The 25,053-nt window shown below is 44.2% G+C and overlaps 2 protein-coding genes across 3 annotated transcripts in view; both read right to left on the bottom strand.

Moving 5' to 3' along the window:
• The window catches only part of LOC130872485 (glutathione S-transferase A2-like), a 41,685-nt gene extending 35,479 nt beyond the window's left edge, over positions 1 to 6,206 (bottom strand). Inside the window, exons 1-4 of one of the 2 annotated variants that reach the window (XM_057766471.1) lie at positions 6,117 to 6,206; positions 2,916 to 2,967; positions 1,966 to 2,098; positions 114 to 255 (exon numbers count right to left, since the gene is read on the bottom strand). In XM_057766471.1, coding sequence (XP_057622454.1) covers positions 114 to 255; positions 1,966 to 2,098; positions 2,916 to 2,967; positions 6,117 to 6,203 — 414 coding nt within the window. In that variant the 5' untranslated portion in view covers positions 6,204 to 6,206. The remainder of the gene's footprint in view (positions 1 to 113; positions 256 to 1,965; positions 2,099 to 2,915; positions 2,968 to 6,116) is intronic. The other variant, XM_057766469.1, reaches the window with a different exon arrangement.
• A 6,392-nt stretch (positions 6,207 to 12,598) lies between these two features.
• Positions 12,599 to 24,421, bottom strand: LOC130873051 (glutathione S-transferase A2-like). Its single transcript, XM_057767570.1, has 7 exons — positions 24,389 to 24,421; positions 21,930 to 22,035; positions 18,722 to 18,773; positions 17,776 to 17,908; positions 15,829 to 15,970; positions 13,545 to 13,676; positions 12,599 to 12,748 (listed from the first exon to the last, which is right to left on the bottom strand). The coding sequence occupies exons 2-7, from the start codon at positions 22,014 to 22,016 to the stop codon at positions 12,623 to 12,625; spliced, it is 672 nt and encodes a 223-aa protein (XP_057623553.1). The 5' UTR covers positions 22,017 to 22,035; positions 24,389 to 24,421; the 3' UTR covers positions 12,599 to 12,622.
• Between the last annotated feature and the right edge of the window lie 632 nt (positions 24,422 to 25,053).

The following is a 25,053-nucleotide window of genomic DNA, read 5'->3' as shown; positions in this document are numbered from 1 at the left end:
CTGCACAAGGAGGCTCATGGAAGGTCACTGAGGCAGCAACCTGTCCCTCCCAACCTCTGCCTTTCTCTTGTCCTGGGAACACAGTATCCCCAGATTTCAAACAGCCTACTTACTTTTTCATAGGCAGGCAAGTAACGGTTTTTGGTCTTGTCTTTTATCAAGGAGATCTTGGCTTCTCTTTGGTCCGGGGGACACATGACTAATTGTATGATCATTTCAGTCAGATCTACAATCCCCTCTGTATACATGTCAATCCTGAATGACAAAATTTTCCATATGGTCAATGGTTTAAAGAAATTCATTATATGATATTTTAATCTAAAAATATGAGAAATTTACACTGAAAAGTAGTTGCAAAGTTACTCACCTTTAAACCGTCATTATGTTTTGTATTTAATAGATATATTATATTTCCCTCTAGTACAGTTCTGATACACTTTTAGAATTTGTCAAACCCACACATGGCCCAACCCAAGGACAAAGTGTATCACTGGTCCATCTAGAGATGCAGTCATGATATACTGGGTAGCATCCCAGAACACAACCATCAAACTCTACAGATGGCTCTCTCTCTCTCTTTCTCTCTCTCTCTCTCTCTCTCTGACATGATTTGTTCTCAACGACTATGCAAAGATTCTCAGAGCTAACAAGCTATCTCTCAGATAAGCTCAAAACAGGGCCCTGTCTGAGCACCAGCTGCGTCTCTGCGCATCTCTCTTTCTGCTCAGGGGCATCTAGGACAGTGTTAGATGTTCTCCACCCGATTCTCATAACAGCTCACGCTCCAGCTGCATTCTGGCCATGGTAACATCTGTCAAGATGTGCCTATTTCTTCACTCATTTCAACCATAGCATATACAGACACATGCATTTCTTGTTCTAAACTGTATTTCACAAGGTGCTTTGGGGAGAGTTTCACTGTCACACTTCCACACACTTCCGATTTTGGCTGTGCAAAGGTTGTATTCTGAGTTCCAATGCATCTGTCACATTCTAAGACTACTGGCATTCTTCGATGTTTTCAGAGTCTGATCCCCACTCCCTCTGACCCCAATACTGCCACTTTGGCAGCTGCTCTGGTAAGACTGACTGCTTCCTTCTTATCGATGGGAGATGGGAATCATTCATATGACCGGAGCCAGGAACATCTGCCCTGCAGTCTGCTCACTGAACATCATACAATGTTCACGTTTTATCTTTATTTTGCTTCCCTCACCCTTCATGTGTGTTCATTGCTAAAATCATACGTTGTGCTCCTCTTTCATCTTTTATTGAATAACATGGCTGATGTACCATGAGAAAATTAAAAATAATGCTGCCACAAGCACTTCTATCCAAGCACTGTTATACCCGAGTCTCTGTTTCCCATGGACAAATGTTTCCTACACTAGGGTTCCTGGCTAGCATCATATTTAAATTTGATCAACTGCAATACTCCTGCACAGTGGTTCATGACTGAAGGATTTTATCAAGCAGAGTGGGTCCCAGCAAGGGTGGTGCAGTCCATAGAACTGTGTTAGTGCTGAGTTAAATGATTCAGGTAAACCTGGTCCTTGGGAACCTAAGCCTCGTTGAGTTGGCTAGTCCATAGAACTGGCTGGGAATTCAAGTTTTTGCTGTCCACTTTTCCTATATATGGGACGTGGGAGGCAGCTCCTTCACCTTCATTCCCTAGGACTCCTCCTCCATCCTCACGTCCTATGTTCTTTGCCCTAAGCTGTTGGCTGAGGTCCAGCACTGAAGCTTTGGGCACCTGGAGTCAAAGCTCCCCAGACAACATCATCCTCGGCTGTAGCCACACTCACCTGCATCCACCTCTCCTCCTTGGACTCTTCCATACATGGCCTAAATGGTATAACCAGCCTGCTCCTAGACATAAACCCTGCCACCCTCTTGCTCATTCATGGAGGGACCCAAATCCTTCCTTTGTTTCCCCTTGGAGTAATAACAGGAAATATACCGTACAGGGCTCTCTCCTTCGCGTCTTTCCCATAGAGGTCGTATTTGGTGGCGATGTAGTTGAGAATGGCTCTGGTCTGTACCAGCTTCATCCCGTCAATCTCCACCATGGGCACTTGCTGAAACATCAAACTCCCATCTGTGAAAGAAGAACGGAAAAGGTCTTTGAGGTGTTCAAGTCTCACTTCTCAGGAGCACAAACATGTATTGAAGTGTCGGATCACACAATGAAAGATAAATGATTGCCTCTCAGACTTTCAAGCTGAACCCCATTTACTTTTAGCTTCTGTCTTCTCTCTGTCTCACCCAGTTTTCTTTGGCTTTTGAGCTTCTCACACCCATCTTTATTTCCTATCCAGACACATATTTCTAGTGCATGTTTTTATGTCAGTTCATGTCCCTGGATGCATTTGGAAGATGAGGAGGGACAGCAGAGGGCCACCATGAAAGCAGAACTAGTATACTTGACAATCTCATCATTGTCATGACATTAAGGTGTGTGTGACAGTTTCTTATGTAGTGAGCCACCATGAGTTCCACCAGTCTGTTCTTGTGGGGTGATAGTGACTCATCAGTAGCTATGATGAAAACGCTCAAGAAAATCATCCCAGCTGTTTCTCCTCCTGTGATTTAATTAATGGCCTTGTATCCTGTGTGGTTATTGGACCTTGTGGGTGAAACCCTGCCTGAATAAGTCAGTGAGAGGGAGCTTGAATGAAATTGCTCACTCAGATGCAGAAAGAGTGAGAAAACATTTATTCCCGAGTCCTCAGACAAATTCCTCTAGAAATCTGCATCTCACTTTTATCACTGTCTCCATTTTTCAGACCCTTTAAGGAGCCCCACCACCTCCATCACATCTCTCTGCCTTTCCTAACTGTTCCCACCCATCACCCGCTAACATCACCTTCTGGTAAACCTTGTAGAAGACACCACATAGCGACACTTGATGTTACCTTTGATTAACTTTTCCATGTCTGCCGGGGCTTCTATAAACTTCTCTTCAAACTGAAAGCAGAAAAAGTAAATGCATTCTCATTAGCTTGTTTTGTATCACTGTAGACTTTTGAACTTGAGAGCCTCGTTTGTGGTAGGGCATCTGCTGAAGTTGAGACTCCCAGGAGATATGAAGGATCTGATCATGACCACATGGAAATCAGATTAAACCCATCAAGAAAACGGTATTGATAATACTAAAGCTCATTATTCCTGTAGTGTTCCTCCACCCTGACCCACCATGTTCATGCTTTGGTCCTAAGAAGAGAGTGATCTCACTAGAGGACCAGCACTATAGAATAGAACTTTCTACATCTTCAAAATGGCCATTGCATAGACCCAAGATCACCTGAAGTTTATTTTCTTCAAGATTTAGTATTGCTAATTTTAAGAGAGTGTGTGTGTGTGTGTGTGTGTGTGTGTGGTCTTGCACATGGGAATACATCCATCTCAGAGGTTAGAGTTGATAGAGGCCAGAGGTTAGAGATTCCATTAAAGATGGAATGACAGGCAGTTATTAACTCTCATGTATGGGAGCTGGGAGAATTAGAAGGTCGTCTGCATGTGCAATAAGGACTTTAGTAGAAAACCATTACTCTAGCACCACAGCAAGTTGCTTACATTGTGGGGCTGTTGTTCAGTTTTTAAAATATTTGTTTTGCTTATGAAAATTATCTTTTTGGGTAAGGGTACACATACCCAATGGCTGTCTACTCTGGACTTTTATATGGGTTCCTGGGATCAGAACCCATGTGGCTTAATCTGTAGTCACCAGCCATCTCTACAGCCATCTAGAGTAATTTGAACTACTTTGTTCCTTTCACAGTTTAAAGAAAATTTTCAGTCATGGAAGGTTAAAAATCAGCTCCTAAATGAATGGTTAGACAGTTTGCGGACGATACCATAACCCCACAGATTGGACTGACAGATAATGAAATGACGTCAACAACGTGCACAGCACTCAGAGAGGTGCAGGGAGTGGTGACAGTCATCACAGAGGTGGCTGAACTGTGATGGGCTTGGTGGGTGTGAGGGGGATGATGACAGTGGCAGCCTGTGGGCACACTGAGCTGGAAGGTCCGAGCCAGGGTCTCTAGCGGCCTCTGCCCACTGCCTTCTCAGTCACTATGGACACAAAAGAGGAAGGCTTGTGCAGACGCCCCACCCCCTCCTCGTGAGCTGAATCAACAGTCCAGTGGCTTAGAACATCCCCTGAGCCACAGAGCTGGCGTACAGACACTGGCACCCAGCTATTCATGTATTTAAAGAATCCTCCTAGGCTGGCACTAGCGTGTCTTGGTTTTTATGCACTCCATGGTTCAGAAAGGATCAGCTAAAGCCCTGTTGGGTTAGGAATGGAGGTGGATTCCACAGCTGAGGGAAACACTTTGCCATGACTCTGAGGGAAGACACCAAAGCCGCCTTCACAGGACACCACTGCATCTTTTACCCTTCCCGTTCTGCTCCTGACTGAGGAGGACAAGATCTCAGTAGCTTCCAGGACTTTCTCTCAGGAAATACCAACAGCTGAGCTCCCCTGGAGTGAGCTGGGAAGTGTTTTTCCCAGTGACACCTCTGAAGGGCAGCACTAAGGAATTTTCTGCTCTAAAGCTGGAAAAACATTTAACCTCAGAATTTTGGTCCCACGCTCACTCGGAGGACCACTCTCTCACATTTTGCTGAAAGCTCACAGATGTGGGGTCACCTGAAGATGGCACCTCTGTTTACATCCTACCTGTACCCTCCTGACCAGCCCTGCACCGGGCATTTGAAAGTCTCTACAAACTGATTACTGAGTGTGCTGGACTGTGGCAGGCAGTGTGTTTCAATCTTCTGTGTCAGGGCTCCCATTTTTCCTGTTTATCTTTAACTTAATTCTATTGAACGTCTCTGTAAAATTTACCCCTTTTCATAGTTTTTATTTTATAGGAGTGAGGGAGAGGCCATGTTAAGATCTCATGCAGGCCAGAGTCGTGGGCACCCTCTGAGGCTAGAGCAACGGGCAGTTGTGAGCAGCCTGTGTGGGTCCTCTGTAAGGACACCATGGGGTTTTGACCACAGACATCACTTCAGTCTCCTGTTCCCTTGAAATCATTTTTATAATGGAAATTTCTGGTTCTATGCTGTAAAACTACACACAAGACACAAAGATCCTCCACTCATCAATCACCAGCTCCAATAACACCCAGCTAATTTCCACCGGGTTCATCACTGTGCCCATCTTCTCTGTGACTCTGATTTTAATGTCAGACTTGAGGAGTCAAACGTCCCCATCGCAAACACTTTACCGTGAGTACCCGAGTGTAGGTACTCTTTTTGAAAGAACAGTGTCAGACTTAAAATCAGAATATCACACCGTAACCTGCAATAAGCAATTACTATTGTCTAATGATCAGAATTCAAATGTATATTTCTATGTGTCCTTTTTTTGTAACTTGAATCAATTCAAATATGAAAGTAACCAAATACCTATTTGACTCTCCTCTATCAAAAGCATTGTTAGGGACTATAGAGAGGGCTCAGTGGTTAAGAGCACTGGCTGCTCTCCCAGAGGTCCTGAGTTCAATTTCTAACAACCATATTGTGGCTCACAACCATCTGTAATGAGATCTGGTGCAATCTTCTGGCATGTGGGCATACATGGAGGCAGAATGTTGTAGACATAATAAATAATAAATCTTTTTTTAAATATGAGTGTGTTCTTTGGTACAGAGCAAAGTAAATTTTTAATTTGTTCAAATCAATCCATTTCCTTCTTAATACAAGGTGACTATCATTTTTTGTGGGATTGGTGTTCACATTTATTCAGGAAAGGGGGCCTCTTCCATCAGGAGATCTATTTACGGGTTCTTCAACCATTCCAGGCTTAGCCCTGCCCTGAGGGTGGTGGCTGAGTACATTGGGCATGTTCCCATTATCCCCCACAGGCACTGGGTTTCTGTAGCGTGTGGCCTGGTTGATCAAGGGGCATACTTAGTGTAAGGGTTGACTGAGGCATAATTATAGTCCTGGCCACCTTAGTCTTGGCAGAGTCATGGGCATCAAGACAACTACCATTAAGGTAAAATTGTATCCAAATTTCCTGGTGTGGAGCCTCTCAGCTTAGAGAAGTAGTTAAACATGTGTTAGTTCCCTTTCCAGAAGAGCAATGCACAACCTACCTCCACCCCTGCTGCAGCCAGGAGCCACCTGATGCACTCCATCCTGCCCCTGGCATTCCAATAGTGAAGCACGGGCTTCCCAGCCATGGCTGCAACTGTAGTTTCACTGTGAATGGAAAAGCAAAGACATCAATCCCTGGGAGACTAGAATATGGTCAGTAAATACAGCACCAGGGAAGTGCAGTCTGCCTTATTCATAGACGACTTCAGGAATCCCAGGAAGGTCTACTGACTAATTTCTCACTCATCAATGACCAGCAACCTGCAATTGCACCAAACAGGTCTCAGCTGGTCACATGTTTTCACTTTGAGGACATAGACAGAGCATCCCGGACCTAGAGTGGTGAAGGACTGGGAGCCTGCTGAGCTTCAGAAAGCAGAGCCATCATGGAGGGGATGAGACAAAGTCCCTTCCCAGTCTTTTGGTCCCTGGGTTGCTCAGTTCAGAAGCTTTTGATGGCTTCATGTCGCCCTGGCTGTGTTAAACACTTGTTCTCCCCACAGGAGAAGGACCCATCTCCTGGTTGCAGGTCTGTTTCCCACTGCTAGACTGGATCCTGTTCTAGGGTCCAGAAGGCGGCAGTTGATGCATCAACTTCATATCACAGTGAGTCACCGCCTTAGGTGCACAGCACATAACGGGCAGTTGCAAATGTGAACTGCATGTAATCACCACAGAGTCTGAAGGTAAGGAGCTGCCCCTGTTTCCAGTCTAAAGGAGAGATAGATGTGCAGACAGTCACGTGATGAGGAAACCCTGGCGAGTACAGCTCAGTTCCTGCACAGGGAACCACATACTTGGTGCTGCTACTCATGGGCTGTAAGTCAACATCATGGCTCACGGGTAGTATCTTCAACTTGTGATATAATAGGACATTACAGAGTCTGTATTTTAAAATGGACTCTCTCTCTCTCTCTCTCTCTCTCTCTCTCTCTCTCTCTCTCTCTCTCTGTGTGTGTGTGTGTGTGTGTGTTTGTATCTGTGTGTAAGTGCCCAAGGCTGAAGTGACTATGTAGGATAGAAGAAGCACGGCCTCCCTGCCCTCAGGTCACAGCTGCTTCTCTTGGGCACCTGACAGTTTCCTACAGCACTGTATAATGCTCTGTTCTTTTTCTCTTTCTGATGGTTTTCTGTGTTTTCTCCATGAACTCTCCTTTGCCCTGGAGAGTTCAATACTGGGACTTCACAGAGACTCTGAAATGCTGAGGCTTTCTGATCCCTCCCCATACTGCAGAACCTATAACCTCCCTGCACACTGACTCGGAGTCCACTGGTCTCCAGATTAGTGATGAACGCTTTGAACCCTAGCATAGGGTTGGCCGCATAACTGCTAAGGGTCAGAGTTTAGGTTTAACCTCCTTCCTCTAAAACTCATTTCTTCCTGCCATGTCTTCCTAAAGAATTTTAAAGTGTTTTCTGGTGTGTCATTCACTTCCTCATACATACATTTGTGATCACAGGACATCAGTAGACAGCCTTCTGCTTGGTATAAGGATTAGCCCACAGTCCTCTGATTTCTCAGGGTTCAATAGTTCAAGATTCATACTTTATGTTTCATTTGCTTTCTTGGGATTACCATCTAAAAACAGATTGTTTTGTTTGTAATTAAATAATAAGGTTGGGGGGTTTGTTTTGAGACAAAGTTTCTCTGCTAGCTCTTGTAGACCAGTCGGGTTTCGAAATCACAGATATCCACCTGCCTCTGCCTCCCTAGTGCTGGGATTAAAGGTGTGCGCTGCCTGGCAATAATAAGATTGCAATAATGTAACAAATCCTAAGTATGAAACCTGCTACTCTGTTATTTAAACAGTATCATCAAAGCAATCAGAATCCACAGGACACAAGCAAATGTGGTAGAAATCCAAACTGGGGAAGGGCTTTGGAAGGGAGGCCTGGGAGAGTCTGGGTGAATTCAAGTTCTCAAGTGAGAGGAATCTGCATATTCTCTGTGAGACTGGAACACAGTTCAAGAAAAGAACGTTATTGATCTCAGGTTTGCCTGAAAGCACAACCAAGTCTACTCCTCACTGTCCTAAATCCCACGCATTTAGATTCCCTTGGAAATACCTTAAACACCATCCTCAGCTCAGGGACACTGGAGGAGGAGGAGGAAGGAAGGAAAAGAAAAATGGGTGAATGAAGACTAGGACAGAGGAAACAGGGAGAAAAATGGGAAGAAGGAATAGAGGAAGGGAGGGAGGATGGAAAGAGAGAAGGAAGAGATGAAGAGAGATAGCTTGCTACTCAACATTCAGTAACAAAATAATTCATATGAACCAGAATCAAATGCAGGTAAAGTCAATGGTAATGAACAGAGATTATGATAAAAGTATATATTTATGTATATGTACATATGTGCGGAAATTACATAATAAAAGTAGCTCTTTTATACAATCAATGCCTGCTAAATAAAACATTGAAAAGCTATTTTCCATGGATGTAGACATGGAACTTCTTACACAGGTTATAAGAGAAAGAACTGACCTAGTGAGAGTCCAGACGGCTGCTCTGCTCAGCTCCCCAACTCCTGCCCCAGATGAGTGTGGAAGCTACTTTAATAAGGTGAACATTCTCAACAATGGGGTGGGGACCCAGAGCCACTCCTATAGATTGACAAAGAGTTCAAGATTCCAGACTTTCATGATAGAGTAGAAAACTGACAAATCAGGGAGGGGCTCACAAACCACCACCTTCTCCTGAAGATCTAAAGTCCTTCAACGTTTTCATTGATTTGATGCTCCTGTGCCTCTAAGTAACCTCTCATGTGTGCTTCTGTGAACAACCCTAATGAAGCACATTGCTCAGGACAAAAAAACAAGGGAGGGAGGACTGTGCTAGAAGCATGAATGGTGTTACAGAGTCAAAAACGGACCCCTCAGCTATGATAAGATGGGACTTATATCTACTGAATTTGGGGGAAAGTTTGTGAATTAGCCTTAAATTACTGACTTAACACAATGTCTCAACTTCAAGGCTAAGTTGAAGTTCAGGTTACAATGTCCCCTCCTTACTGTATCTGATGAGAATGCTAATGTCCTGTAATAGATTATTTGTCTTAACCTTTGTCCTGTTTAATCTGCAGCTGAAGGGCAGAAAGGAATTTCACAATTCATCCTTAACTTCACCTGGCTCACCATCAGCACACTGTCCCAGCATGCTCTGGGTCTCTGCATCTGTGCATCCTGCAGTTCCTGCTGTGGGGAAGCTGTCATGTTACCATTAGCAATGTCATTTCAAGACAGTGAGAATTACGGTTACTTCCTGCCAAGTTCACACTCAGGGATCTTATCCAAATACAAGGCCATCTGTCACTGACTTCACTCACAGATCCACAAGTTCACTTGTGATTGTAGTGATAATCAATAGTCCATAGGTCTCAGGTTATTAATCATTGCATGATGACCTTGGTGGTTTCAGAGATGCAAGTTACTGCCTGAGTCTTCACACCCTCCAGTGTCCGGGGTTGACCCCTTTGTATCCTGGTATGCACTGCTAATTTCTCCTCAGCTGTAGAATCCGCTCCACTGCTCGACAAACAGTTGGCAAAGCAGCAGTGCTGCCCTCCAGGGTGATGCACATGTGCACAGCACAGGGTTTCATGATTTCTGATTAAAGCTATATATATATATATATATATATATATATATATATATATATTCCTGTGATTATTATCTTTTACCTGTGCCCATTAATAATAACCAATATATTCATGGTGTCCTACATTTCATGAATGTTTCTTTTATGTATTTTTAATATCATATTCATTGTGTGATCTCTTTGCTCTACTTTATCTTTGAAGCCTAATAAAGTTTCTTCTATTTGAACCATTCTATTTGTAAGATGTTCCCTGAGTTTTCTCATTGGATCATTAAGATTTAAAATTCTGCCTCCATTTCAGCTTGAGCTCTCTTGAATATTACTATCTCTCTATTGAATCCATTTTTTAAATCATGGGTGGTCTTCATTATCCATCAGTTTTACAATTGTGTTTTCTTAGGCATCACCCAAGCATTTATTCTCTTTTAATTTATTGAGTTGTTTCTTCTCTAAACACCATCAATTCTGTGGTGAAATCCATAACTTCTGTATGAAGAATGTCTGTGATCTGGGGTTGATTCTCATTGCAGAACATTTTATAGGACTGGTGGGTTTGCATGGGGATGATACTGCCTTCATCTTTCATATTGCTTGAATTGTTTTCCATGGGAACTGGGTGTGTGGGATTCTTTTGTTGCTTCTGTATCTGATGTGGACACAGCAGGCTGGCACAAAGCACAGAATGTGTGGGAATGGCATAGACCAGACATTGGATAAGGTGTGTGAGGGATGGATCAGGGGATAGGTGTTTGGGTGCGGGGGTCTCTACAAGCAACACAGCCAGCAGAGTAAGAACCCACAGGAGGGAAGAAGGGAGTCTGACCCTGAGTAGTTTATTTAGGGCATACTTAAGCACAGCACAATTTGGTGAAAAAATTCCTGGTGATAAGTTAATCCCCTGGGCAAATAAAGCACAAGACAAGACTACACCAAGACTCTTTGTAAAGTACAAGTGACATCTTCCCTAAACATGTGTTCTATAGATTGACAAGCTCATGATAAGGGTCTGGTAGAAGATCCAGTGTGATCTGTGATACACAGATAACTCAAAGGTCATCAGGCTGTTAACCACATTGTTTCCCAGACTCCTGGGTGAGAAACAGGTAATGCATCCCTCTCTTTGAAGGGACAAGCCTGTGTGTATAGCATTCCTGGTTCTCTAGAGTGCCTCTGAGCCTCCCACAGCTGGGGAGGGTCTGAGGTGTGTGCAGATGTGCATGCTGGCCTGAGCTGGAGGTTGATGTCAGTGGAAGTGGAGCTCACCAGAATACACCAGGGCAGTGGTGTGGAGCCCAGGCTAGACCTGAGGAAGGGGAGGGTATGCAGAGAGTAGGAACAGAAGGACCCACCAGGCTAGACCTCAATAGAAGATGTTCAGGCCAGGACTGGGCCTGGATATTTGATATTGCACGGAAAGGATGAAGTAGGGGTCCCAGTGGGTGCAAGTGTAACATGAAGGAGCCTGCTTATTGGGGTGTTTTTCCAGCCCAGTTCCCCACAGTCAGCAAGCCCCAAAGAAAATCACACAGAGATCTCCATAAGTTATAAAACTGATTGGCCCATTACCTCAGGCTACTTATTAGCTTTTGTAGCTTATATTAACCTATTATTCTGATCTTTGTTAGTCACATGGCTTGGTACCTTTCTCAGCGGGGTAGCTTACATTTTGCTTCTTTAGTAGTCTGGGCAGAATTGCTGAGGGAGCTTCCTACTTCCTAGAATATTCCTGTTCTTATTGCCCCACCTCTACTTCCTGTCTGGTTGACCAACCTAGACTTCCTGTCTGACATATCACCATTTATTTAAAACATGATTGACAGAATACAGACAATTTTCCCCCACCAGGAAAGGACATAATATTCTTCTGAATTTTTTGAGAGAAGTTATCACTATTCTGTAGCTCTGGCTGTCCTGGAACTCATCATATAGACCAGGTTGGCCTCAAATTCACAGAGGTCGATGTAGTTCTGCCTCATAAGGGCTGGGATTAAAGGTCTGTACCACTCCACTTGACTAAAGACAGAGCTTTTCCAAGGAAATTTTCTGTTATTGTTATTTTGCTGGAATATATATTTTCCCTTTCTTTTCCTTTTGCTATTAAAGCAATTTAAACTTTTCTGTGTTGAGGTGTTTTGCCTACAGGTATGTATGTGTATCACGGGTGTCCAGTGAGCACAGAGGCCAGGGGGTTATCAGGTTCTCTGTAGCGGGAGTTACAGGTGATCGTGAGATGTCCTGTAGCCGACCCCTAACCCGGGTCCTCTGCAAGAGCAGCTGTGCCTGTCACCCCTCAGCCAGCTCTCCAGACTCTTCCTCACTAACTTAAAATTTTAATTATGTTTGCTCTGTTATTTTTTTCTTCTTAAAAAAAAAAACAAAAAAACCAAACAAACAAAAAAAAACAAAAACCTTTTACTAGTTACCCAATTTCTACTCCCCGGATTTGCAGTCTTTCTTTTCCTACATCCTTTCTTCTTTCTTTCTTTCTTTCTTTCTTTCTTTCTTTCTTTCTTTCTTTCTTTGTTCATTTCTTCCTTATTTTTGAACCTTAAATTTTTTCTTCTTTATTTTTCCCATTTTTCTTTTAATTTCTTCATTTTGCACATTAACTTTACTTTTAAACATTTTGGGTAATTCTACAATGTTGTTAGTCAATTCTTTCCTCATATTAGTGTTCTTCTTCTTTAGTTTTTCTTCACTTAACAAGCTTTTCTTTTATTTGTAGTGTTTTTTTGTTTGCCTTCTTCTTCCTCAGTGATGTCTGCAATCCCAGCTCAACAGGTTGAAGACATGAGATGCACACACCATTTGTTGATAATTATTTTATCACAAGAATCAAGATGAACAATTGCTCTTTATTATTTAATAACATTAGTGACTGGTGTCTGTGGATTCTAACAATGCAGCTTTACTTAAAGTTGAAAAGCTTCATTGCCTCTTCAATTATTTTAGGATCAGGTGGAGGCTTTCTCTGGCTGCCAGGCTGCAGGAACTTCTTCACATTGGGCAGGCTGCTGATTCTGCTCTTCAGGGCCTGTAATCCAGAAAACACAACCTTGAGAGTCAGAACTGCTTAACTACACAGTCCAAAACACATGAACCCCCAAAACACGACAACTGCATCCTTGCAACTGGTCCAGTGTAGACTTGAGAAGAACAACAAATCTATGAGCTAGAAAGCATAGCTCAGCATAATTCCCAGAAGAACTACTTTGACCTTGAATTGCCTTCTCCTCAGGCCCCTGGACACACACTGAAAATGTAGTTTTGTAATACAGAGCACAGAGAACCGTGCCTCTTAGGTATAAAAGCAAAGACTAGCAAAGAAAAGTGAAGACATGAAAAACTGAGTTTGAACTGGGGGCAGAAAATATCAAAGTCTGACCAGGAAAAACTCACAGTCAGTTTTCACACTGGAGATAAGATTAGGGTCACGGGGGGGGGGGGGGGGGGTGTGGAGGGTCGGACACATCATGGTGGGGACCATGAAGAAGAAAGCACAGTCCTGAGAAGTCAGAGCTGAGGAAGGGGTCAGCATGAAAGACATCTGCTCAGACACTGAGTGTGCAGAGACAGGCCACATGAGATGGAAGAACAGGGGTCCAAGGAGAGAGCTGTGGGGTCCTGTATCTTTATCAGTGCAAAAATATATTCTTAGGATACCAGCCTCAAATCTCCATTTTGAAAAGTTTATCATCATGCCTGAAAAACTAATAGTGAGTGTTAATAGCTCAGTATGGAGGCTGAAATGTGGCACTTCAGGAGCACACAGGCCACCATTATATTTTCAGAGCCATGAGTATGGGGCTGCCTCTCGGAGGTGACCTCACCTTCAGCAGGGGGAAAGGGTCCAGAAGGCTGGAGTCAAGCTCTTCCACATAGAGAAGAACTTCCAGCAGGTGAATGTCCACCCTGGTCAGCCTGTTGCCAACAAGGTAGTCTTGTCCGTGGCTCTTCAAGACCTGTCATATTAAAGGAGACAGATTATGAGCAAATAGGGTTGAGCTGTGGCCACCACCCTTTCCCACCTTTCCCAAAGGAATTCTATCTCTTCCTGGCAGGTATACAACTGCAGACTCAGGCCTGTGGTGCAAGAGGCAGCATGAGAAGTCAGGCACGCGACCTCCTCTCTAAAGCTCAGGTGAGCTTTCTCTGTCATTGCACATCCCATGGCCTTCACACTGCCACCCTATGTACATTGTCCACATGGGATAAGGGCTTATCCCCTTGCACATCAGGGCTCCTCCCCTTAGTTTGAAATTCAGAGCACCGGGAGTTCAGAACACTCCTCTCCCTGTTCTGTCTGTTCAGTCCCGTGGGCAGAGGCCTCACCTGCAGGGATCATCAGTCAACAGAGAACACCCTGTGTCTGTCTTCTCCTGTGTCTGCTCTCCTCAGTTCTTTGGAATCTGAAATACACCTGGCTGAGCTACAATACATTCTCTACAGCATCGGCTCTCACTCCTACCTTCACTGCGTCCTGACTGACCGGGCTGAATTGTACAGGGGGAACTGAGTCGAAGTCTCAGTATCTTTGTAGAGATTAGCATGCCAACACCAAATGGGGCTAATCTTCCTATCTTATTTTGGCTATTTATTTAACATTTATTTCAACATTTCTGGTTGTGAGAAGATTTAATAATAGAAATGTCTTAGTTGCAGTTTATGACGTTTACTTAAATATCCCAGCAATATGAAAGTCACTGATAACCTAAAGGACAAGCACTGGCTACAGCATGAGCTACAAGTAAAGAAGAATTGAAATGCTTTGTGGTCACCTTATCACACTGTACACGACTACAGCGAAAAAATCTAATGACCACATTCAGAAACAAAGAAGGCCAGGCATGGTGGGACACACATTTAATTCCAGCACTCAAGACGCTGAGGCAGGTGGATCTCTGGAAGCTTAAGGCCAGTCCACTGAGAGAGTCCAGGAGAGCTGGAACTATATAATATAGCAATTCTCTTGTAAAGAAAAAGAAAAAGAAAAAAAGGAAGGAACGAAGAAAACCTAAAACTACAAAAGGAAGCATCAAATGTTCTCAGTACAGAGCTCACTGTGTGCCTGGAGTTCATGATTCACGCACCAGAGATGATTAAAGCTGTGAGGCCTCGATGTTATGTCCTGTGATACAGGGCCTTGACTCCAGAGTGCTGTGTGGATACCTGATGGCTCCTAAATCCCTCACTGCTTCCACAGAGCAGAGGTAGCCATGAGGGAACTTTCAGTGAGTTATAAATGGGGTCATAGTCAGGTCTCTGACTAATGTTTAGGATGTCCTTATCCTATATGATCATAGCTTTTTGTTTGTTTTGTTTTGTTTGGTTTTACAGACAGGGTTTCTCTGTCACTTTGGAGCCTCTCCTGGAACTATTTCTTGTATTCCAGGCCGGCCTCACAGCGATCTGCCTGCCTCTGACTTTAGAGTGCTGGAATTAAAATGCACCACCACTGCCTGGTTTATGATCAGAGCTTTGTTCTTAGCTTAACTTGACACAAGATCAAGTCAGTCTGATGAGTTCTTAATCTACCTCCAGAGAAGCCCCGACTAAGAGAGACACTGTGTGTACACCGACACCCCTTCATGTGTGGATGTGCATGGCTCTCCTCCCAAGCCTGACATCTGTGACCCTAACTCCTGCAGGCCAGTGTTCCTTTACATCTCTTCCTCAACCTTCTCCTCTCCCCTGCATCACTGTCCTAGGTCAGGTTCTTCTCCTCTATCTTTGAAGCTCTCTCCTCTTCTCCTGACAGCCGGTGGCTCTCTGGGCCCCCTGTGTGATGTGACAGAATATTTTCCCATCTGTGGTTTTCTGCAGTTTGCCCTGTTATGAAGCCCATGTGTCTGCAGGATCTAGGTCCATCTCTGCGTGGCTCAGCCTTCCACAGATCAGGTCAGGTTATGGCCTTGAACCCTGCTGAGTGTGAACACTAGATTGGCGTGATCATAAGGTGCCCTTTACAGGCCATTTTTATACAGCGCCCTGTGGGCAGGGAGCTGCAAGGGAGGCTCATGGAAGGTCAGTGAGGCAGCACCCTGTCCCTTCCAACCTCTGTCTCTCTCTTGTCCTGGGAACACAGTGTCCTCAGACTTCAAACAGCCTACTTACTTTTTCATAGGCAGGCAAGTAACGGTTTTTGGACTTGTCTTTTACCAAGGAGATCTTGGCTTCTCTTTGGTCCGGGGGACATATGATGAATTGCGTCATCATTTCAGTCAGATCTATAATCCCCTCTGTATACATGTCAATCCTGAATGACAAAATTATCCATATGGTCAATGGTTTAAAAAAATTCATTATTTGATATTTTAATCTAAAAATATGAGAAATTTACACTGAAAAGTAGTTGCAAAGTTACTCACCTTTAATCAGTGATTATCTTTTGTATTTAATAGATATATTAACTTTCCCTCTAGTACAGTTCTGATACACTTTTAGAATTTGTCAAACCCACACATGGCCCAAGCCAAGGACAAAGTGTATCACTGGCCCATCTAGAGATGCAGTCATGATATACTGGGTAGCATCCCAGAAGATAACCATCAAACTCTACAGAGGGCACTCTCTTCTCTCTCTCTCTCTCTCTCTCTCTCTCTGTCTCTCTCTGTCTCTCTGTCTCTCTCTCTCTCTCTCTGACATGATTTGTTCTCAACGACTATGCAGAGATTCTCAGAGCTAACAAGCTATCTCCCAGATAAGCTGAAAACAGAGCCTTGGCTGAGCCCCAGCTGCGTCTCCGCGCATCTCTCTTTCTGCTCAGGGGCATCTAGGGCAGTGTTAGATGTTCTCCACCCGATTCTCATAACAGCTCACGCTCCAGCTACATTCTGGCCATGGTAACATTTGTCAAGATGTGCCTATTTCTTCACTCATTTCAACATCAGCACAAACAGACACATGCATCTCTTGTTCTAAACTGTATTCACAAGGTGTTTTGGGGAGAGTTTCACTGTCACACTTCCACACACTTCCGGGTTTAGCCGTGCAAAGGTAGTATTCTGAGTTCCAATGCATTTGTCACATTCTAAGACTGCTGACATTCTTCGATATTTTCAGAGTCTGATCCCCACTCCCTCTGACCCCAATCCTGCCACTTTGGAAGCTGCTCTGGTAGGACTGATTGCTTCCTTCTTATCCAGGGGGAGATGGGAAACATTCATATGACCGGAGCCAGGAACATGTGCCCTGAAGTCTGTTCACTGAACATCGTACAATGTTCACGCTGTATCTTCCCTCCATCCTTCATGTATGTTCATGGCTAAAATCATACGTTGTGCTCCTCTTTCATCTTTTATTGAATATCATGGCTGATCTACCATGAGAAAATTAAAAATAATGCTGCTACAAGCATTTCTATTCAAGCACTGTTATACCCGAGTCTCTGTTTCCCATGGACAAATGTTTCCTGCATTAGGGTTCCTGGCTAGCATCATATTTAACTTTTGATCAACTGCAATACTCCTGCACAGTGGTTCATGACTGAAGGATTTTATCAAGCAGAGTGGGTCCCAGCAAGGGTGGTGCAGTCCATAGAACTGCGTTAGTGCTGAGTTAAATGATTCAGGTAAACCTGGTCCTTGGGAACCTAAGCCTCGTTGAGTTGGCTAGTCCATAGAACTGGCTGGGAATTCAAGTTTTTGCTCTCCACTATTCCTATATATGGGACGTGGGAGGCAGCTCCTTCACCTTCATTCCCTAGGACTCTTCCTCCTTCCTCAAGCCCTGTGTCCTTTGCCCTAAGCAGTTGACTGAGGTCCAGCACTGAAACCTTGGGCACCTGGAGTCATGGCTCCCCCATGCTCAGACACTTGGACACCGTGTTTGCGATTCTGTCCCTGTGCTGTGTTGACAACATCATCCTAGGCTATAGCCACACTCACCTGCATCCGCCCCATGTGCCCTACCCTCTCTTCCATGGACTCTCCCATACTTGGCCGAATTGGTATAACCAGCCTGCTCCTAGACATAAACCCTGCTACCCTCTTGCTCATTCATGGAGGGACCCAAATCCTTCCTTTGTTTCCCCTTGGAGTAATAACAGGAAATATACCGTACAGGGCTCTCTCCTTCGCGTCCTTCCCATAGAGATTGTATTTGGTGGCGATGTAGTTGAGAATGGCTCTGGTCTGTACCAGCTTCATCCCGTCAATCTCCACCATGGGCACTTGCTGAAACATCAAACTCCCATCTGTGAAAGAAGAATGGGAAAGGTCTCTGAGGTGTTCAAGTCTCACTTCTCAGGAGCACAAACATGTATTGAAATGTCTCAACACACAGAGGGAAATAAATGACTGGTTCTCACACTTTCAAGCTGAACCCCATTTACTTTTAGCTTCTGTTTCCTCTCTGTCTCACCCATCTTCCTTGGTTTTGAGCTTCTTGAATCCATCTTTATTTCCTATCCAGACACATATTATACTGCATGTTTCCATGTCAGTTCATGTCCCTGGATACATGTGGAAGGTGAGGAGGGACAGCAGAGGGCCACCATGAAAGCAGAACTAGTATGTATGACAATCTCATCATGTTCATGCCATTAAGGTGATGTGTGACAGTTTCTTATGCAGTGAGCCATCATGAGTTTCTCCAGTCTGTTCTTGTGGGTTGTAAGTGACTCATCAGTAGCTATGATGAAAACGCTCAAGAAAATCATCCCAGCTGTTTCTCCTCCTGAGATTTAATCAATGGCCATGTACCTGTGTGGTTATTGGACCTTGTGGGTGCAACCCTGCCTGAATAAGTCAGTGAGAGGGAGCTTGAATGAAATTGCTCACTCGGATGCAGAAAGTGTGGGAAAACATTTATTCCCAAGTCCCCAGACAAATTCTTGTAGAAATCTGCTTCCCACTTTTATCACTATCTCCATTTTCACACTCTTCATGGAGCCCCACCACCTCCATCACATCCCTCTGCCGTTCCTGACTGTTCCCACCCATCACTCACCAACATCACCCTCTGGTAAACCTTCTAGTAGACACCACATAGAGACACTTGTTGTTACCTTTGATTAACTTTTCCATGTCTGCCGGGGCGTCTATAAACTTCTCTTCAAACTGAAAGCAGAAAAAGAAAATGCATTCTCATTAGCTCGTTCTGTATCACTGTAGACTTTTAACTTGAGAGCCTCCATTGTCGTAGTGTATCTGCTGAAGTTGAGACTCCCAGGAGATATGAAGTATCTGATCATGACCACATGGAAATTCAGATTAAACCCATCAAGAAAGGGGTGTTGATTATAATAAAGCTCCTTATTCCTGTAGTGTTCCTCCACCCTGACCCACCATGTTCATTCTTTGGACCTAAGAAGACAGTGATCTCACTAGAAAATCAGCAATGGGAAGTTGAGGTTTTGGGCTCTCAGGAAAGCCAACTCTAATCATATAGAATAGAAGTTTCTACATCTTCAAAATGGCCATTGTATAGACCAAAGATCTCCTGAGGTTTGTTTTCTTCAAGATTTAGTATTGCTAATTTTAAGTGTGTGTGTATATGTGTGTGTGGTCTTGCACATGGGAATACATCCATCTCAGAAGTTAGAGTTCATAGAGGCCAGAGGTTAGAGATTCCATTAGAGATGAAGTGCCGGGCAGATATTAACTCTCATGTATGGGAGCTGGGAGAATCAGAAGGTTGTCTGCATGTGCAATAAGGACTTTAGAAGCAAACCGTTACTCTAGCCCCACAGCAAGTTGCTTACATTGTGGGCCTGTTGTTTTGTTTCTAAAATATTTGTTTTGCTTACAAAAATGACATGCTTTTATGTCAGGGTACACATACCCAATGATGGTCTACTCTGGACTTTATATGGGTTCCTGGAATCTGAACCCATGTGGCTTAATCTTTAGCCACCAGCCATCTCTACAGCCATCTAGAGTAATTTAAACCACTTTGTTCCTTTCACAGTTTAAAGAATATTTTCAGTCATGGAAGGTGGAATATCAGCTTCTACCCTGCGTGGTCAGACAGTTTGTGGACGATCCCATAACCGCACAGACTGGACTGACAGACAATGAAATGACGTCACAGCACTCGGAGAGGTGCAGGGAGTGGTGACAGTCATCACAGAGGTGGCTGAACTGTGATGGGCTTGGTGGGTGAGAGGGGGATGATGACAATGGCAGCCTGTGGGCACACTGAGCTGGAAGGTCTGAGCCAGGGTCTCTAGCGGCCTCTGCCCACTGCCTTCTCAGTCACTATGGACACGGAAGAGGAAGGCTTGTGCAGACGCCCCACCCCCTCCTCGTGAGCTGAATCAACAGTCCAGTGGCTTAGAACATCCCCTGAGCCACAGAGCTGGCATACAGACACTGGCACACAGCTATTCATCTATTTAAAGAATCTTCCTAGGCTGGCACTAGCGTGTATCAGTTCTTATGCACTCCTTTGTTCAGAAAGGATCAGCTGAAGCCCTGTTGGGTTAGGAATGGAGGTGGATTCCACAGCTGAGGGAAACACTTTGCCATGACTCTGAGGGAGGACACCAATGCCACCTTCACAGGACACCGCTGCATCTTTTACCCTTCCCATTCTGCTCCTGACTGAGGAGGACAAGATCTCAGTAGCTTCCAGGACTTTCTCTCAGGAAATACCAACAGCTGAGCTCCCCTGGAGTGAGCTGGGAAGTGTTTTTCCCAGTGACACCTCTGAAGGGCAGCACTAAGGAATTTTCTGCTCTAAAGCTGGAAAAAAAATTTAACCTCAGAATTTTGTTTCCACACTCATTTGTACCACGCTCTCACACTTTCCTGAAAACTCACAGATGTGGGGTCACCTGAATATGGCACCTCTGTTTACATCCTTCCTATCCCTTCCCGACCAGCCCTGCACCGGGCATTTGAAAGTCTCTTCAAACTGATTACTGAGTGTGCTGGACTGTGGCAGGAGTTGAGCTTCTATCTTCTGTGTCAGGTCTCCCATTTTTCCTGTTTATCTTTAACTTAACTCCATTGAACGTCTCTTGTGTAATTTACCCTTTTCATAGTTTTTATATTATAGGAGTGCAGACCAGAGGCGTGGGCACCCTCTGAGACTAGAATGACAGGCAGTTGTGAGCAGCCTGTGTGGGTCCTCTGCAAGGACACCATGGGGTTTCACCACTGAGACATCACTTCAGTCTCCTGTCCCCTTGAAATCATTTTTATCATGAAAATTTCTGGTTCTACTCTGTAAAACTACACACAAGATGCAAAGATCCTCCACCTGTCAATCAACAGCCCCAATAACCCCCAGGTAATGTCCACCAGGTTCATCACTGTGCCCATCTTCTCTGTGACTCTGATTTTAATGTCAGACTTGAGGTGTCAAACGTCCCCATCGCAAACACTTTACCGTGAGTATTCGAGTGTAAGTACTCTTTCTGAAAGAACAGTGTCAGACTTAAAATCAAAATATCATACCATAACCTGCAATAAGCAATTACTATTGTCTAATGATCAGAATTCAAATTTATATTTCTATATGTCCTTTTTTTTATTAACTTGATTCAATTCAAATAAGAAAGTAACCAAATACCTTTTTGACTCTCCTCTATCAAAAGCATTGTTAGGGACTATAGAGAGGGCTCAGTGGTTAAGAGCACTGGATGCTCTTCCAGAGGTCCTGAGTTCAATTTCTAACAACCATATTGTGGCTCACAACCATCTGTAATGAGATCTGGTGCAATCTTCTGGCATGTGGGCATACATGGAGGCAGAATGTTGTAGACATAATAAATAAATAAATCTTTTTTTTAAGAAAGCATCTTTAATATGAGTGTGTTCTTTGGTACAGAGCAAAGTAAAATTTTCATTTGTTCAAATCAATCCATTTCCTTCTTAATACAAGGTGACTATCATTTTTTGTGGGGTTGGTGTTCACATTTATTCAGGAAAGGGGGCCTCTTCCATCAGGAGATCTATTTACGGGTTCTTCAACCATTCCAGGCTTAGCTGAGGGTGGTGCTGAGCACATTGGGCATGTTCTCATTATCCCCCACAGGCACTGGGTTTCTGTAGCATGTGGCCGGGTTGATCAAGGGGCATAGTTAGTGTAAGGGTTGACTGAGGCATAATTATAGTCCTGGCCATCTTAGTCTTGTCAGAGTCATGGGCATCAAGACAACTACCATAAGGTAAAATTGTATCCAAATTTCCTAGGGTCGAGCCTCTCAGCTTAGAGAAGTAGTTAAACTTGTGTTAGGTCCCTTTCCAGAAAAGCAATGCACAACCTACCTCCACCCCTGCTGCAGCCAAGAGCCACCTGATGCACTCCATCCTGCCCCTGCCATTGAAGTAGTGAAGCACGGGCTTCCCAGCCATGGCTGCAGCTATGATTTCACTGTGAATGGAAAAGCAAAGAGATCAGTCCCTGGGAGACTGTGCTCTGGGATATGGTCAGTAATACAGCACTAGGGAAGGGCGGTCTGCCTTCTTTTGCAGGGGCCCAGGAAGGTCTATTGACTAATTTCTCATCCATCAATGAGCGCCAACCTGCAATTGCACCAAACAAGTCTCAGCTGGTCAAATGCCTTCACTTTGAGGACATAGACAGAGCATCACAGATCCTATAGTGATGAAGGACTGGGAGCCTGTTGAGCTTCAGAAAGTAGAGCCATCGTGGAGGGGATGAGACAAAGTCCCTCCCCAGTCTTTTAGCTCCTGGGATGCTCATTTCAGAAGCTTTGATGGCTTCATGTCACTCTGGCTGTGCCAAGCCCTTGTTCTCCCCACAGGAGAAGGGCCCATCTCTTGGTTGCAGGTCTGTGTCCCACTGCTAGACTGGATCCTGTTCTATGGTCCAGAAGGCGGTAGTTGATGCATCAACTTCATATCACAGGCAGTCACCGCCTTTGGTGCACAGCACATAACGGGCAGTTGCTCATGTGTACTTCATGTAATCACCACAGAGTTTGCAGTTGAGGAGTTATCCCTGTTTCCAGTTTCCGGGAGAGATAGATGTACAGACAGTCAGGTGAGGAGAAAACCCTGGAGAGCACAGCTTCGTTCTTGCACAGGGAACCCACATACTGGGTCCTGCTGCTCAGTGGGCTGTAAGTTAGCATCATGGGTCATGGGCAGTGTCGTCAACTTGTGATATGGTAGGAAATTTTAGAGTCTTCCTTTTAAAATGCACTCTGCTTCTGTGTGTGTGTGTGTGTGTGTGTGTATGTGTATGTGTGTTAGTGTGTGTGAGAGAGAGAAAGAGTGTGTGTGTGTGTTTTGTTTTTGTGTGTGTGTGTGTGTGTGTGTGTAAGTGCCCATGGCTGAAGTGGCTAGGAAAGCTACAAGAAGACATCAGGTCTCCAGGGCTGTGGGCTCCTCCTACCAGTTCAGCATCACCAGGCCTCAGCAATATTCTGACCCCTCAGACATCGGCCTCTCTGCCCTCAGGTCACAGCTGAGGGCACCTGACAGTTTCCTACAGCACTGTATAATGCTCTGTTCTTTTTGTCTTTCTGTTTGCTTTTCCCTGTTTTCTCTGTGAACTCTCCTTTGCCCTGGAGAGTTCAACACTGGGGATTCACAGGGACTCTGAAATGCTTAGACTTTCAGATCCCTCCCCACACTGCAGAACCTCTAACCTCCTTATTTTAGAGCTGCACACTGACTCAGACAGAGTCCGCTGGTCTTCTCCAGATTAGTGATGAATGCTTTGAACCTTAGCATAGGGTTGGCAGCATAACGGCTGAGGGTCAGAGTTTGGGTTTAACCTCGTTCCTCTACAGACTCATTTCTTCCTTTCATGTCTTCCTACAGAATTTTAAAGTGTTTTCTGGTCTTGCACACATTTCCTCATACACACAGCTGTGATCACAGAAGAAATACACAAACAACCTTCTTTCTGGTGTACGATGCAAGGTTCAGTCTACATTCCTCAGACATTTCATGGTTCAATAGTTCAAGATTCACACTTTTTTTTCATTTGCTTTCTTGGGATTCTATGTAAAAACAGGTTGTGTTGTTTGTAATTAAATATTAAGATAGTAATAAAGTAACAAATCCTAAGTATGAAACCTGTTACTCTGCTAATTTAAACAGTATCATCAAAGCAATCAGAATCCACAGGACACAAACAAATGTGGTAGAAATCCTAACTGGGGAAGGGCTTTGGGAGGGAGGCCTGGAAGAGTCTGGGTGAATTCAAGTTCTCAAGTGAGAGGAATCTGCACGTTCTCTGTGAGACTGGAACACAGTTCAAGAGAAGAACGTTATTGATCTCAGGTTTGCCTGAGAGCACAATCCAGGTCTACTCCTCACTGTCCTAAATCCCACACGTTTAGATTCCCTTGTAAATACCTTAAAGGCCACCCTCAGCTCAGTGACACTGGAGGAGGAGGAGAAAGGAACAGAAGGGAAGAATGAAGACCAGGACAGAGGAACGAGGGAGAAATGGCTAAGGAGGAATGGAGGAAGGGAGGGAGGACAGAAAGAGAGAAGCAGGGGGGGAGAAATAGCTTGCTGCTCAACATTCAGTAACAAAATAATTCATATGAACCAGAATCAAGCACAGGTAAAGTCAATGGTACTGAGCAGTGAATATGTTAAAAGTATAGATATAAGTGGAAATTACATAATAAATCCAGCTCCTTTGTACAATTAATACATTCTAAATAGAACATTGAAAAGCTCTTTTTCAATGATGCAGACTCATCATGGAACTAGTTACACAGGTTATAAGAGAGAAAACTGACCTAGTGAAAGTCCAGACTTCCGCTCTGCTCAGCTCCTCAACTCCTGTCCCAGATGAGTGTGGAAGCTACTTTAATAAGGTGACCATTCTCACCAAGGGGGTGGGAACCCAGAGCCACTCCTGTGGACTCACAAACAGTTCAAGATTCCAGAGTTTCATGATAGACTAGGAAGCTGACAAATCAGGGAAGGGCTCACAAGCCACCACCCTCTCCGGGAGATCTGGAGTCCTTCAACCTTTTCATTGATTTAATGTTCCTGTGTCTCTAAGTAACCTCTCATGTGTGTTCCTGTGAACAACCCTAATGAAGCACATTGCTCAGGACAGAAGAAACAAGGGAGAGAGGACTGAGCTAGAAGCATGAATGGTGTCACAGAGTCAACCACGGAACCCTCAGCTATGCTAAGATGTGACTTACATCTACTGAATTTGGGGAAAGTTTGTGAAGTAGCCTTAAATTACAGAATTAACACATTGTCTTGAACTCAAGGCTAAGTTGAAGTTCAGGTTACAACGTCCCCTGCTTACTGTATCTGATGAGAATGCTAATGTCCTGTAATAGAATATTTGTCTTAACCTTTGTCCTGTTTTAATCAGGAACTGAAGGGCAGAAAAAATTTCACAATTCACCCTTAACTTCACCTGAATGACCATCAACACACTGTC

This window comes from Chionomys nivalis, chromosome 4 (assembly GCF_950005125.1).
Source record: "Chionomys nivalis chromosome 4, mChiNiv1.1, whole genome shotgun sequence".
Lineage (NCBI taxonomy): Eukaryota > Metazoa > Chordata > Mammalia > Rodentia > Cricetidae > Chionomys > Chionomys nivalis.
The sequence above is the reverse complement of the archived record's forward strand: the minus strand, read 5'-3'. Positions and strand labels throughout refer to the sequence as shown.